The sequence below is a fragment of the Eurosta solidaginis genome, chromosome 1 (genome assembly GCF_040869045.1).
Source record: "Eurosta solidaginis isolate ZX-2024a chromosome 1, ASM4086904v1, whole genome shotgun sequence".
Taxonomy (NCBI): Eukaryota; Metazoa; Arthropoda; class Insecta; order Diptera; family Tephritidae; genus Eurosta; species Eurosta solidaginis.
The window spans coordinates 87,185,590-87,202,329 of record NC_090319.1 but is presented as its reverse complement, the minus strand read 5'-3'; the positions used below and the strand labels follow the sequence as shown (position 1 = coordinate 87,202,329).

The following is a 16,740-nucleotide window of genomic DNA, read 5'->3' as shown; positions in this document are numbered from 1 at the left end:
TAAAGGGATGGAGGGGCCGGCCCAACTTGTTTTATGCTGAGAAGCTTTTCGCGGCAGAAATACACTGGGAGTGTTTGCGAATTGACTGCCGATGGGCGACCGCGATTACAAAAACTTTTTTCTAATTGAAACAACTTTTTTCTAAATTTTTTATGTTACTTTGCAGGGGAGTTGAATCCAGAAACCTCGGCGTGGTACGCGGAGCACGACGTTACCACCACACCACCGCGTCCGCCAAGTATGTAGTAAAGAAAGCGAGTCTGAGGTATCTTAATTGCTGTACGGCTTTATTAATAACTTAGCTGAGATATGATCTTTTTACCAGAATATCTGAGACTCATCCAATTTTCGAGTCGACATAAGTTTCAGTTTCAATACTGTGTAGATTTTCACAGTTTATTCTTAATCGTATATAAACAGAGAATTCGCGAATTCATAAACTATTTTTTCAATTCTCTTCATGGCATTCGAATTATTCAAATCCTAGTGCTCTTTGTATTGCTCGTACTTCATCGTTTGGGCTCATATTTGAAAATCCGCATGGTTGCATTGTCATGCTAGCAGTGCCCGAACTTATTGTGCGTAAAACACTAGAATATCCAGCTAATTCGGCCAATGGTGCATTCACAGATATTATCTGAAAGTAGTAACAACAAAAACATTAATGCTTGAATGCAGCGCTAATAAATTTATACTCACTTTATTTTGTTCGCTTTTCGTTCGTATTTCGTTGATCGTTGCACGACGACGCGTTAAATCGCCTATAATGGAGGATACATGTTCGGATGGTACAACGATTTCTATGGCCATAATTGGTTCAAGTAAGCGCGTGCCCACTGATGTTAAGATCTGGAGGAGTGTGAAGCAAAATGTTATTTTAAGCGGAAAATGTTCACAATTACAAGTGCAAAGTTCAGACTGATATTTGGCCCCCTTGCAAATTGTTAGTAAGTGGAATAAAAATAGGAATGTAGCAGACCCACCGCGTGTATGGGCAAATAGTTGGTATAGTCAAGAAGAAAGGTGGCTGAAATTTGGCGGTGAACTTTATAAGTTTGCATACCGAAATAAACAACAACAATGTTTCCCTATGAGGCATATATATCAAATCAGTCTTACCGAATAAGTCACTCTTGCATTGACTTGTGATGATGGCGCAAACATTTTATTATTCTTTTTCTTTTACTTCGGCTTTGTGTATACCTTAATTTAAAGTTGCTTTTAATACGATTGTATTTAGTGTTCGGGGATAGTAGAAACGCGAATAACATTGCGAATAATAGCCTAGCTTTGCTTAATGTTCTATGCAGGCGCCATAAAGGTTTCAACGTGGCGCACTTTAATGCTCGTAGTTTGAATGGTGAAAAGATGGATGTAGTCAGAGCGATATTCGAACAATCTAGGGTTGATATCATTTGTTTCCCAGACTTGGTTTAAACCTGAAATACTTGATGGCCATTTTGATATAAATAAAGGGATACGTACTCTATAGAATGGATAGGAAGGTAAAGAAAGGTGGTGGTGTTGCTATGTATTGTAAAAAACATCTCAAGATCAGAATAGTCTCAAGTATAGCTGTTAACGTCACTGAGAACTTGCTAGTTGGAGTGTCTAGTCTACGTCTAAAGTCTTAAAGTTTGACCAACTATCCTTTATCTCAGACCATGATCTAATTTTCTGTTCATTTGATGTAGTGCTCGATAGCCGCAGTGTAGTAGCTAGTCCATCCATTTCACCAGATTATCGTCGACTGGACGTAAATAACCTTTTTGGAGACATCTCCGACATAAATTGGTCTGCTTGTTGGAGTTTGAGTTCGGTGCATGAAAAGCTGAGGGTCTTGAATGAAATTATTTTAAACCTCTATACAACTCACGTTCCTTCTCGGGTATATACGACCAGATCTTCCTCTTGCCCTTGGTTTAATAAATCCGTACGTGCTATGATCATGAAGCGCAATAAGCTTTATTCCCTCTGGAAAAAAACCGAAGCGACGCAAATTGGCATGCATACAAACATACACGAAATGAGACCACAGTCTTTATAAGGAGAGAAAAATGCAAGTATTAAAGTAAAATGTTGGATGCATCGTTCCCTAATCATGTTTTGTGGCGTATTTTGAAAAACCTTCGGGTGCTCTGACTGTTCCCTTAATCTTGAAGACCTTAATGCGGCTTTTGTGAATCGGGTTAACCCTTGTGTTAATACCTGTTCCACAACCCGTCCCTTATATGTGGTTCCTATTTGTCATGACTCGAGTTTACAGCTGTTTCGGAACTTGATGTGGCGAGATGCATAAATAAAATAAGGTCGAATGCAATAGGTGAGGACAATATACCGATCAAATTTGTTAAATTAATTGCCCCGTACATTCTTCCTACATTGACACATATTATCAACCACAGTATTACTACCTCTTGTTTCCCTCATATGCGGAAGGTTGCCACGATTATACCCATTGCAAAAACTAAGTTTGCGGATTGTCCTAGTGACTTTCGGCCTATAAGTATTTTGGCAGCACTTTCGAAAGTCTTTGAGATATTGTTGTCGGAACAAATTCAAGACCACGTTAGCAAACATAGCCTGCTTTCAACATTCCAGTCAGGCTTCCGATCAAAGCACAGTTGCTCCACGGCTATCATAAAAATTTTAGACGACATCAGGGCACCCTTTGACAAAAACCAATTAACTTTATTATGTTATGCCTACTTGACTTCTCAAAAGCCTTTGACTCTGTAAACCATGACTTGCTGTGCCTAAAATTAAAAAATTATTTTGGTTTTGGTGACTACGCAGTGCGGCTCATGCAAGGTTATCTGACGGATAGATCCCAGCGAGTCAAAATTGGCTCCGAAACTTCAGGTCTAAAATCACTATTGGCTAGGGTACCCCAAAGTTCCATCTTGGGTCCACTATTATTTAGTATTTTTATTAATGACTTATTTAATGCATGCCAACATGTTCAAATGCATGCATATGCTGATGATGTCCAACTATATTTATCGGAAAATCATGAGGGGACAAATGCTTTATGCATCCTTATTTGATTGGGCTAGGGAAAATGAATTATACCTGAACAGTGAGAAATCGTACGTGTTGCCTATATCTAAAAAACGAACGTTTCTCAAGTATTCCGCCTTTACGCGTCGCCAGTAAATGTCTCAAACTCGTTTCAAAAGTGACTAATCTTGGTTTTGCTATTAACACCCCGCTGACCTGTGATGATCATGTAAACTCGTTGGTTAATAGAGTATACAATATCTTAAGAAACTTACGAATGTCTGCTATTTATACTCCTGTCAATGTTAGAAAAAAACTTGCAATTCAATTAATTATGCCGATCATATGCTACTCAGAGCTAGTCTACAGTAAACTGAGCTCCCAGTCTGCTCATAAAATTTATGTAGCATTTAATCATGTTACACGTTATGTATTCGGCTCAGCTAGATTTGATCATATATCCAGCTGTAGAGCGCGTCTACTGGGCTGTGAAATCTCCGAATATCTGAAAGCTAGAAACTGCATTTTTTGTTTATTTGTTTATTTGAACAAAATTATTAAAACTCGCATATTTTCTGCATTAAATGATGGTAAGATGCAGCAATATTAATATAAAATCGATAATAATTGCTTAAAATATATTTTTACAGCTTTCCTGTTCAAGCTTCAGCTTTCCCTGTTCAAATGTGATTCCCAAAGCATTACGTGAGGCTTCGTTGTGCAGGCTGAAAATTGCAACAACTGAGCCAAATGCACCTTTTCTCCATGTCTTAGCATTCACGTCGCCAAGGACAACTTACATATATCACGGCATGGGCAAAACTTGTGCTTTCCAGATTTTCTTTGCTTCATATATCGCACCTATTGGATGGCTATATTGTCAGCATTTTCCTTGACGAACCATCCGGGCAGTGACATCATTCCAGTCAATGAGTCGGAAATTTTAAATGCATGACCTCAAATCATAGGTGTTAAAACGTTTTCCGTGGTCAGCACCGAAAGTGGCGGTATCCGAGGCTTTTATGGTTGTTTGGTTGCTTGATACACCACGTTAGTGTTTAACTCAAAACCATTTGGTTAGGTCAATATACCTCCTGATGTCCTTTATAGAGCATTTTGATATCGCCCTTAAATCGGATAGCACAAACTGGCTTATGTTCGGGACCTAATGCTCCTTCGGACTAAGCTCTTGCAGGGGATATGGGTGACGTGTTTCCTATGAACCGTCCTCACTACAGCTCTTGCACTTAGCGTTGAAGGGGACTTCCATACTTTCCGTGTGTAGGCTAAACAGCCTGTGCCCTGTGATTGTGGATGTGATCCTGAATATCTCTTTTCTAGATATAATCAGTAGAAACTGTTATTTTCTAATCGTAATCAGACTAAATTTGTTTGTCGGTTTTATACGAGTCCGTAGTAACAAATTGCGGGTTTCTTGAGATTGGTAAGTATGTCAGCCTCAGACTCAAATTCAGAACTTCAACTTACTATATCCAACGCAATTTATACACCTGTCGTCTTGTTCGTCCTACTATTGTATGCTGTTAAATTTTTCCACCACTCCGCTGGAAGGACCAGGTGGAAAACGATTTAAACTCCTTTGGTGTGACCAATTGGCGACAGTTGGCAGAGAAAAGAAGCGGCTGGCGCACCTTGTTGGACGGGCATAACCGTTTAAACGGTTAATACCAATTACGTAAGTTATACTACAGGACAGGAGTAGACTGCTAATACCTGTTCAAAACTGTCCGGAGCGTGTTCAAAAGACACGTTTTGGCCTCGGAATTTAAATCCGAACAATGACCCTCAACCGCTGCAAGGCCAGGAGTACGATCTTTTTCATAGTCTTTTGTCGCAGAACCCTTTCAGCATAAAATTTAAACAGTTTTTTTTGCAAACCTCTTTTGAAATTAGTGAAGTCTTTAATTTCAGGTTTTTATATCGAAGTTAAACATGTCTTTTGAAACCCTTTTCCGATATTTTTGGCAGTGTATTAGCAGTCGACCTCTGTCCTAGAGTATTACCAGCAAAATCGATAAGCTGCAAACGTTTCATAAATCAATAAAGCCAACTTTATTTCATACTTTTTATCATAAAATTGCATTCAAATCAAGCTACATCTATATTCTATCATTATTTAAAAAGTATTAATTTAATTCTATCATTATTTAAAAAGTATTAAAAAGTGAAGTTGTTGAAGAAGACAGACGTGTTTTTAAGCTGTGAGGTGTTTAATTCAGTGATTGAATTTATTAATCAATAAAACCTGCGAATTAGACGCTCAAATTGTTTATGCTGATAAGTTTTTGAAATAATAAATGTAAAAGAATTTCGAAAATTATAATTAAAAATTTTACATGTGAAAATGCAGAATCCGGACCCAATAAGGCCTAAATGTGCTAAATGTAAAAATGCAATAAAAGGTGAATCGGGAATAAGATGCCAGGGAGTATGTGGAAAGGTGTATCACTTGGCAAATAAATGGGCGGGATTGGACCAGTATGCCACCAATATGCTCAACACAAGTGATATGATAAAATTTATGTGCGATGATTGTCTTGTTTATATACGAAATGTCGATATGGCGATGAGAGAAATACAGGAGACAGTTAAGCTTGAAAAACAATGCTGAGCGACGACGATATAAGCCGCGTCGGACGATGACATTTTTCAAATTACGCCCAGACATTTCGTCTACTTAAAACACAATGACGGGCGAAATTGACGCTGTTTATTCAGAGTGGCCATTATTTAGAAATAAAGATGAAAACAATTAAATTTAAAAAATTAAAAAAATAAAATTTAATTTAAATTTCGCTCTTGGCGTTCATTGTGTTCACCTTCATGTAATTATGAGGATTCTATTTTTGACAAGCCGATGTTCGTCGCGTTTATTTCGCGGCGTCAGGGCTTTGTGTTTCGAGCTTTAAGTTAAATGGGATACACCTGAACGAATATAAAGGCGAGCTTGAAAAAACAATAAGAAAACAATGAGGAGGAAATGAAAAAATTGCTGGAAGCTATTGACGCAAGGTATACCGAACGGGTAAAAGCAATGATAATTGCCCAAAAGTCCTTTGAAAAAACTGTGAACGAAATGAAAAATCTATCTAAAATAACTGAAAATTTCAAGTCACAAAGCGAAAAAATATACGAAGAACTTACAAAGAACATAGATGAATGGATTTGCAACTCTTTGTTTCGAGAGAGCGCTGTCGATCTGAATATGGGGATTTTTTACATACATTTCGGCGATTATAGTTTCAATCATTTAATAAAATGATAGTCGTAAAATATTCATTTCTTTAAACCTATTTTACAATAATACGACTAGTTGGAGTCAAATATAAAAAAATCTAAGTAAAATTTACATTTTGATTAAATTAATTAGTCAAATATTGTAACGCATTTAACTCACAGTGAAAACCATATATTCTTTTGACATTTCAGTAAATCGGACCTATGATATAACAGTTAACATCATTTAATGGATAGGGCTTATCCTACATGTCTGACGTTCCATGGTTCTGTGATCAAAATGGACTGGTTGCATCGGGACTTCATATTTACAAAACCTGTTTTTGGTTAAAACTTTTGAATGGGAAATAATATTTACCCTCCGCCTTCGAACTAATAATATTTACACTGAAACAAGTATTTTTATCCTGTTTCCCATAATTTTTGAACGCATTTCTAAAGTTGTAGGTCAAACTAAAGTTTACCGAATTTTTTGGCCCGTTTTTCATTTTAGCTGGCAAATTTTTTGTTCTGGCAGCCGCTTAAGCTGGTGCGAGGGATTTATCTGTGATTATTGCCAGCTCAAATTTGAGATAAATCCCTCGTGAGAGCGCAAAAAATGAGAGAGTTGCGTATCAAGTCATCTTTGCTAAAGAAAGTGAGAAAGTATGTGGGAAAGTCAAAAAAATAGTGGGCAATAAACAATGCTGCCAAGTGTCTTTCTCAGAAGTAGTAAAAAAGAAAGTGTTGCCAGATGTGAAGAAAACCGCACCAATTACTATAAGGCCAAAAGTGACCCAAAAAATTGACAAAACAAAAGGGGATCTAAATAAAAGAATTTACCCAAAAAATTTAAAGATCTCAAATATAGAGAACAAGCGAAACGGTATTGTGGTGATTGAAAGTGAAAATAGTGAAGAACAAAGCAAAATAAAAAATACATTGGAAAACAAAATTGGCAACGACTATGAAATAAGAATACCCAAGACGATTAATCCAAGGTTTCTTATGTCGAGAATAAACTTCAATCATGAAGAAAATGAGTTGTTGGAAAAACTGAGAATGCAGAACGAAATATTTGAAAAAAGTCACCTAAAGTTATTAAATATATATGAGGTGAACAGAAATGGTAGAAGTTTTTATAATGCTACTATTGAAACCGACGGTGAAACATTTCCAAAAGTACTAGCAAGTGATAAAATAAATATTGGATGGAACAGATGCAAGGTGTACGACGGAGTAAGTGTGTTATGCTGCTATAGATGCAAAGACTTTAACCACAAAGCGACCGAGTGTAAAAATGACGAGATCTGTGTATATTGTCTGGGAAACCATAAAACAAAAGAATGTGACAAAGATTTCGTAAATAAGTGCATAAACTGTATTCGAGTGAACAAGAAGTTAAAATTGGGTGTAGACTGTCCGGTATACCAACATAAATTAAAATTGAAAAAGAAGCGGATTGGTTACTAGCAATCAAGTACAATAAATGGGATCTATACCAACATTCAGGGACTTATAAATAACTTTGAACATTTGGAAATTGCTATAATCAAAAACGATGTTGATATAATATTCCTGACGGAAACACATCTAACGCCAAATATTGAAGATAATGAAATAAGTCTTCCAAATTATAGAACATTAAGTTGTGTGTCAAACTCTGCGCATACTTGAGGGGTAACAATATACATACAAAATAAGTGGGAAGTAAGAAATATAACTCACGAATCAATAGACGCCAAGGTGTGGGTCACATCTTGTGACTGCGTATTTAATAATTTAACAATAAGGGCAATAGTGATCTATCGATCACCAAGTAGCTCGGAAAAAGATGTTTGTGACTTCTTTGAAGAGAGTGCGCAAAATGTTATAATCTCGCGAGACTTTAATATTGACTGGAAGAAATCAGGAACATATAAAAACAGAATAGAAAGCATTTTAAATGATAATTGTTTAAAACAACATGTCGAAAAATATACGAGAGTGACAAATAACTCAAAAACGCTTATAGACTTTATAATTAGCAACATTCCCTCTATTATTGTTAATGTTAGCTAATATGGAAAAATATCGGATCATGAGACCATTGAAATGAAGATAAAATCGGAAAAGTGTGCTAAAGAAGATAGAAGAAAAAAAGTAAAAAAATTTAAATACAATAAAAAATGCTTTGCAAAAGAATTTAAGAAAGAGCGTATATATGAAACTCATCATAACATTCACGAGAATATAAAATTAGGACTCAAAAACAATATTAATAAATTTACTGTGGAAAAAGTCGTAAGTAACGGTAGTACGCCAACAGGATGGTACAATGAGCGGTTAAAAAATATGAAATGAAGGAAGGATAGCCTACATAAAATTGCAAAAGAAAATAACACCATTAATAACTGGGAAAACTTCAGAAGATACAGAAACTCCTAAAAAGTACAAGTAATGAAAGATAAAAAGAAATACACAAACAATAGAATAAACCTGGCAAATGACCAGCAGAAGATGTGGAGTGAGATTAAACACTTAGTATTAAAGGAAGAAAAAACTGTGATATTTGGCAACGAAGTATGTAAGACTGATTATGAAATAGCTAGCAATTTTAACAAATATTTTATTAGTAGTATAGAAGAGATAAGAAACTCTATAGAAAATGTGCAATATAAAAATATAATAGAAAATGCACCGTATACTTTCAAGTTTCGCATGACAAATCGGGAAGAACTTAGGAAAATATGCAATAAGATGAAAAACAAATCGGATTATGAAAAAATCAGCCCTAAAATGATATTGAATAATTGGAGTACTATTGCGGTACCTCTGACAGAATTAGCGGAGTATTCCCTAATAGCTTGAATGATAAGGCCTGTTGAAAAAGTAAACAAAACCGTTAAGTGTGATGAATTTCGGCCTATAAACACACTCAAAACATTGGAAAAAATTTTAGTAAAAGTTGTTAAAATGCAATTAGAAGAATATTTCTAAAACAATAATTTGCTTATGAAATACCAATCGGGGTTTAGGAAAAATTACTCATGTAAAACTACAGTCAACTACGTTGTGAATGAGTGGAAAACAGTAGAAAATAAAAAAAGCATGGCTATTTTTCTAGATTTTAAGCGTGCATTTGACACTATAGACCGAGATATTCTTATCCAAAAACTTGAAAAGTGCGGTATAAAAGATAAAGAGAGCAATTGGTTTAAGACCTATTTAGATGGAAGAACTCAAAGAACTAAAATAAATAACGCTGTGTCCGAATATCTATGTGTGAATACAGGCGTCCCTTAGGAATCTGTGCTAGGTGCGCTACTGTTCATAATTTATATATGTAAATGATATGACTGCTGTAATTAAGAATTGTAAAACAGTAATGTATGCTGACGACACGTTGGTATACACTATTGGAGAAAATCCACAGGAGTGTAAACTAAAATTAATGACTGACATCGAAAATATAAACAAGTGGTTAAAGATGAACAAGCTTAAATTAAATGCAAGAAAAAATAAATTGATGGAAATAAACATGGCAAGTGAAGAAGATATAAGAATCAACGATGAAATCATTGAAAAAGTTGAAAGTATTAAATACCTTGGCGTTATCGTTGACAAAAAGCTAAAATTCAACAAACAGATAAATATCTAAAAAAATTGGAAAGAAAGTAGGTTTCTTAAAAAGAATTAGGAAAAAAATTAATTTGCTACTTGCGGTTAAAATATATAAAATAATTATAAAACCGCATTTTGAGTACTGCTTAACAATTCTTTATTCGTGTTGTAATAACGGCCATATTGAAAGGTTACATAAATTACGGAATAAAGCTATGCGATGCATACTAAGATGCAATAAATACACACCTGTGGATTTTATGCTGGAAGCACTTCGGTGGTTACGCATCAAACAACGTCTAGAGTTTAATACCCTAGCGTTGATTTACAAAGCCAAAATATGGCAAACCGCAAAATACATACAAGAGAAAATTATATACGTTGGCGAAGTCCAACCATACAACCTAAGGAACGTGAACAATTTCAGACTCCAGCGCCACACAACTTCAGCGGCCCAAAATACCTTATTCTACAAAGGACTAAACTTATTTAATTCAATGGCATCAAACATAAAAAACGAAAATAGTTATCACTTATTTAAAATGAAATGTATCCAGTATTTACGAGACGTAACATAATCTAGCTCAGGCCAGACGAGAGTGGAGGGGGAATGGGGGGGGGGATTCCCCCTGGCCCGGGGTTTATCAGGGGCCCCCGATTTAGAGGTACTAAAACATTTTTTTAATTCGGGAGAGTCTTTAGTTGTTCCATGTGCAAATTTTAAGCCGCATTTCAAAGGCAACGAATATTGATAATGATATTTTGCCTGGGCCTGGGGAGACAATAAAAACATCAAACAAAAACGTACGTTTACATGAATCCGAAATCATAAAGTTTTCGTGGTGACACTGATGAAGGTTCATCTTCAAAAAGTCTTCAAACAATACCACCAACTCTGTATCAAAGTCCAGATTATTTAAACGACTTCGATATCGGTACCGTGAATAATGAGTTTTTGCGATCTGAAGAAGTCAACGAAATAATTCGTCGAGGTCATCAAAAGTGTCCTGTTATTTTTCCACGTGATTGTCATGACGAGGCATTTCCTACCTCGTTGTTAAACAGAATCTTGCCAAATGGAGAGAAAGTGGAGCGTGACTGGTTAGTGTGGAGTGCCAGTAGCAATGCTTTTTATTGCCTACCATGTCGTCTGTTAAGCACCAATACTTTAAATCGACCTAAAATTTGCTCTCGGATATTCGAAATTCCAGGTATAGAAGAAACTATACGATAAACTGCCACCACACGAAAATACTCAAGATCACATTAAATGTTATATTCAATTGCGATCTTTACAAAATCTAATTCAAAAGGAGGCTACAATTGACACACTTATAAATGAACAGCTAATCACTGAACCTCAAAAGTGGAAAGAAATGTTAAATAGAATTTTGGACACTATTTTATTTTTGGGTGAAAGAGGCCTAGCTTTCAAAAGCGAAAGTACATATCTTGGTGAACGAAATCTCTGATCAAATTTGCCATACTTTAGGTAAACATGAAATCCCATTAAAACTGTCGTGCACAAGGGTGCGATAACGGCGCCAATATGAAAGGAGCTTACAACGGAGCACTACGCCAAAAACGCGAATGCTGATTACTCGCCTTGTGCAACCCACAGTCTCAATTTATGTGCTTTTGATGCTGCAGAATTTTGTACGGCTGCAATTACTTTCTTCGGAGTTGTACAAAAAGGTTTTACTGTTTTCAGCTGCAGCTCCTCATGGAACTTGGGGGTGGGGAGGGAGGCATGGCCTGAAGATTTAATGTGACCATAAAATCGTTCCCGAGATGGTCGGGCTAGCTCCTTAATGGTGCTGTGTACCGGATCTGTATCCGGCAAAGGACCATCACATCGATAACACTCCCCAAAGCCTTCGGGGAGTAGCCTTATCGCTACAACAACAACAACAACAACAAGGTCCGACATCTTGATGCCTTATTAGCTGATTTGAAGTTGATCAGGAACCAATGGGAAACAATTTTAAACGAATGCAAAACAGTTGCTATTCAATAGAACATCTCTCCAAACTGTCCGGACATTCGAAAGAGAAAACCCAAAAGACGTTCTGAAGATAAAGATAATTTAAATGAGATGATTACAGATCATTCAGAGTCTGATTTTAAAAACAATACATTCCTGGTGATCGTTGATTCGGTAATAACTGGCATTACTAAACGATTTGCAGCTATGAGAAATTTGAGCGAAACGTTTTCCTTTCTGTGGCAATTTAAAGGCATGGATGAAACTACGGTTCGGGCGAGCGCAGCAAAATTTTGTCGAAAAATACAAGTCGGATATTTCTCAAAGATTAGAATGCGAAATAATTCACTTGAAACACATTTACGAAGCAAATTTTGATAAAGGTCTGTCATCTATGTTCAAAATCTGTATACAATTTCCCCAACATTTGTGTTGCTTTACGTATCTTTTGCACTATAACTGTTGTTGTTGTTGTTGTTGTAGCGATTAGTTACTCCCCGAAGGCTTTGGGGAGTGTTATCGATGTGATGGTCCTTTGTCGGATACAGATCCGATACGCTCCGGTAGCACAGCACCATTAAGGTGCAGGCCCGACCATCTCGGGAACGATTTATATGGCCACATTAAACCTTCAGGCCATCCCTCCCTCCCCACCCCCAAGTTCCATGAGGAGCTTGGGGTCGCCAGAGCCTCGTCTGTTAGTGAAACGGGATTCGCCGCTCGAAGGTGAGGTTGACAATTGGGTTGGAGAAGCTATATATTGCGCTACACAACCCCTTGAATCCCGCACTATAACTGTCACTGTAGCTAGTGCAGAACGTTCCTTCAGCGTCCTTTCAAGAATCAAAAACTTTCATAGACCGCGTTCATCTCCAGAGCGAGTTTCAGGACTTGCCACGCTTTGTGTTGAATCCGCTTTGGCAAGACAGTTAAATTTTGATATTATTATAAAAAATGTTGCAGCGAAAAAAGCAAGAAAAGCCACTCTTTGATATCCGAACCTCCTATATTGAATAATTAATATTTATAATCATCATTAAATTTATCAAAAATGTATTAAAATGTTACCAAATAACTAGAAAAGATTATTTGAAACAATATGTGGCTGTTAAAACAGAATTTTATTTCTACGATACAATAAAACAGTATAGTGTGACGAATATTATCATCCTTAAGCGATACTATCATCACTAAGCCGATACATGTACACACATACATACAAGGCAGCAGAGAGATACTCACAAACGCATGTCATCATCAGCCGATGTAGTACTCACATATACACCCGCATATGGCTACAAACTACAAATATACATGTATATAGCTGGCAACCAAGCACGAAATTACTAGACCTTAGGAGAAATGGGTTACCGAGGAAACCGAGAGTATAAAATCAGCGCAAGCTGAGGCATAACTAATGAGTTTTGATCTAAGCACGCTATTGGTTGTGAAGTTTAAGTGTTATTGTGAAGTACTTTCAAAGTAGTCTAATAAAGACCATTTTGCATTATTGAATATTGGAGTTATTTATTCACTAATTTAGCGATTCGAACGTTATCAGCTCTTAGTACAAAAATCATTTAGTTGATGTGGCAAAAATTTTTTTTTTATGTAATCCATCAATAATTATTCATGAATGAGACGTCGTTAATTCAAATTAATGAAATGTTTTAGTGGATTTTTTATAGGGGCCCGTAAATTGTTTAGTCCCGGGACCGGATTTTCTGTCTACGGCCCTGATCTAGCTTATCATTTTGTAATTCTTCATAAATATTTGTAATTTACGGTAATATTATTATATAAATATATAAATAAATTAATCAATCAATCAATCAAAATCAGTACTATTTGAAAAGGGGCCTTTTTTATGCCCACATTCTCTTGTGCTTCCAAAATGCAACCTGGAGCTCACTGGATCTAAGGGCGTTCGATATGACAGCTGTCAAATCTTCCTCCACCTTCTATCATTACATTATTGCTACTAACAGTCTTAGAGACTAGTGCAAAGATTGTTGTTGTTGTTGTAGCGATAAATGCACTTCTGGAAGGTTTTGGGGAGTGTTACCAATGTTGATGGTTTTATGCCGTATATAGGACCGGTACGTTCCGGTAATAGGCATCATTAAGGTACTAGCCCGACCATCTCGGGAACAATTTAATATAACCACATCGCACTTTTTAGACCATCCCGCTGTTGGAACGAATACAAACGGAAGTTATGTTCCGCAGCGCTTTCAAATTACTTTCATTTTTATATCATAATGTTCACTCAGTAATGTTTCGATTTTATATTCATTCCTTTGCTATGTACTACTACTATTGTAATTCTTTTATTCAGTTGTTTTTTCTTTCAAGCTACGTACAACACATACATTTTTTCTGATCAATATAAAGTATAATTTATCTAATTAAATCGTGTTTAATTCCGAATTATTGTTGCCAATTCCACTCAAGACAAGAGGTTATGGGCCATCCCACGTCATGTGGCAGCAATATTTTTTTTTGGATATTAAGGTAAATTGTAAACAAAGGTACATTTTAAAAGGAAAAATTTACATAAGGCATATATAATGACATCTGAATCAAAGTATACCATCGAAAAACTCAACAGAAGTAATTTTTTCAACTGGAGGTACAAAATCGAAAGGCTTCTGAAAGAAAAGTGCGTTTTGTGTACGATAAGCGACAGTCCTCCGGATGTAAAAACAGAATCTTGGGTGGCAAAGGATGAAAAGGCGCATACGACTATAGCACTTAACCTAGAAGACGATCAAATTCAACACATTCGAAATTGCGAAACGGCAAAAGATGCTTGGATGAAGTTAAAAGAAATTTACGAAAAGGACACCACCAGCAATCGTGTCAACATCTTACGTACCATCATGAAACAGCGACTGGATGAAGGTGGTACCGATTTAAAACCAGAAGTGTTCATGAGTGCAACATTGTTATGACCCATTAATTACAGCTCTTGAAATACGCGAAGAAAAAGATTTAACAGTGAGTTTGATCACTTCAAAATTAATAGAAGAATACAGGCGACGAGAAGAACGGGAAAAAGGTGACATAAATTCAACGGCACTGAAAGTTAACTCGGCGAGAAATAAAGAAGAAATCACATGTTATTTTTGAAAGGTAAAGGGCACTGGAAGAAAAACTGTGTTAAATATAAAAAGTGGCTACAGAAGCAAGAACAAAAAGGTAACCAAAAAGCAAACTTGGCAAAAGGCGGTAAAAATGATCAATATCTATTTTCAACATTATCCGTTGACGGTTGGATAGTAGACTCTGGGGCTACGTCCCATATCATTGGAAATGAAAATCTATTTGCTAAATTCAATGCGGATCACAGGGAAAAAGTATTAGTTGCAAACGGTCAAGAGGTTATGGCGAATGGAAAAGGTACGATTTGCGTTAAATTTGTCAACGAAGAAGGTAACACAGATACAGTGTATATTACAGATGTTTTGTGCATTCCTAGCATTAAAGGTAATTTAATCTCGGTAAAGCGGTTGACCGAAAAAGAGTACACAGTAAACTTCAGTGACCGTAAATGCGAAATTAGAAAAGGTCAAATACAAATTGCTATAGCAAATATGGATAGAAATTTATACAAACTGCGAACAGCAAATCAGATATACACGGTAAATAATAATTCGGGCAGCTGCGTTCATGAATGACATAGTATACTTGGTCACAGGGACATTCGAGTGGTCAAATCATTGGCATCAGGGGAAATGGTTGAAGGAGTAGAATTTAAAACATGCGGTAACGAATGCAACAACCAATTAAATTGTGATATTTGCCTACAAGGAAAAATGAGTCGAATGAAATTTCCACAAAAATCGGAAAACAGATCTAAAGCAATCTTGGACTTGGTACATTCGGATGTATGTGGACCTATGCAAACCATATCACCATCAGGAAAAAGATACATATTAACATTGATTGATGACTATTACGAAATATACAGTTATTTACCTTTTGACAAATAAATCCGAAGTTCTTGAGAGATTCAAAGACTACATAAAAATGTCCCAGAACATGTTTACCAAGATACCCAAGTGCATTCAAACGGACAACGGTGGTAAGTACGTAAACCACAAATTTTACGTATATTTACAGCAGCATGGCATTCAAGCACAAAGAAGTGCTCCATACAGCCCACAATAAAACGGAATTGCCGACCGGAAAAATCGGACGCTAATTGAGATGGCACGGTGAATGATTTTAGACGCAAAAATGGAAAATAAATTTTGGGCAGAAGCCTTCACAATGGATAATTACGTACAAAATCGTCTACCTGCAAAAGAAATTGACAAAGCACCATTTGAAAACTGGTTCGGAACCAAACCAAGCATTGATCATTTTAAACGTTTAGGGTCCAAGTGTTACGCGTCTATACCAGATGAAAGAAGACAAAAGCTTGATCAAAAGGCAATTAAAGCAATTTTAGTCGGCTATGATATGTCGTCAAAAGCTTACAGATGCTATGTACCGTCAATAGGAAAGGTCATCGTCAATCGAAACGTAAGGTTCATACATAAAGACAGCGATTGCAAAACCCATCAAGTTAAGAAGGAGACGGAAATAATTATCGAGCACAAAGGCACCTATGAAATCGAAAATAGAAGAGCGTCAAATGTTAACGCAACAGAAGAAAATAAAAGCACATCAGATGTTAATGCAAAAGAAGAGAATAAAGATATTGAAGAACAACCAAATATGACGGAGACATTGCGCAGGTCACAACGGACAACTAAGGTTATCCGACCACTTAAATTAATTGAAGAAATTGACATCGTTCATCAAAGGAAATCACCGGAACCGAAGCATTATAACGAAGCTATCACTCATCACAGAGAGGAATGGATAGCAGCAATGCAGAACGAAATAAAGTCATTAACGGAAAATTA

The 16,740-nt window shown here is 36.3% G+C and overlaps 1 protein-coding gene across 1 annotated transcript in view; it reads right to left on the bottom strand.

Moving 5' to 3' along the window:
* Positions 1–261: 261 nt before the first annotated feature.
* mRRF2 (mitochondrial ribosome recycling factor 2) overlaps positions 262–16,740 on the bottom strand; it is a 112,840-nt gene continuing 96,361 nt past the window's right edge. Inside the window, exons 10-11 of the mRNA XM_067759021.1 lie at positions 700–849; positions 262–637 (exon numbers count right to left, since the gene is read on the bottom strand). Coding sequence (XP_067615122.1) covers positions 473–637; positions 700–849 — 315 coding nt within the window. The 3' untranslated portion in view covers positions 262–472. The remainder of the gene's footprint in view (positions 638–699; positions 850–16,740) is intronic.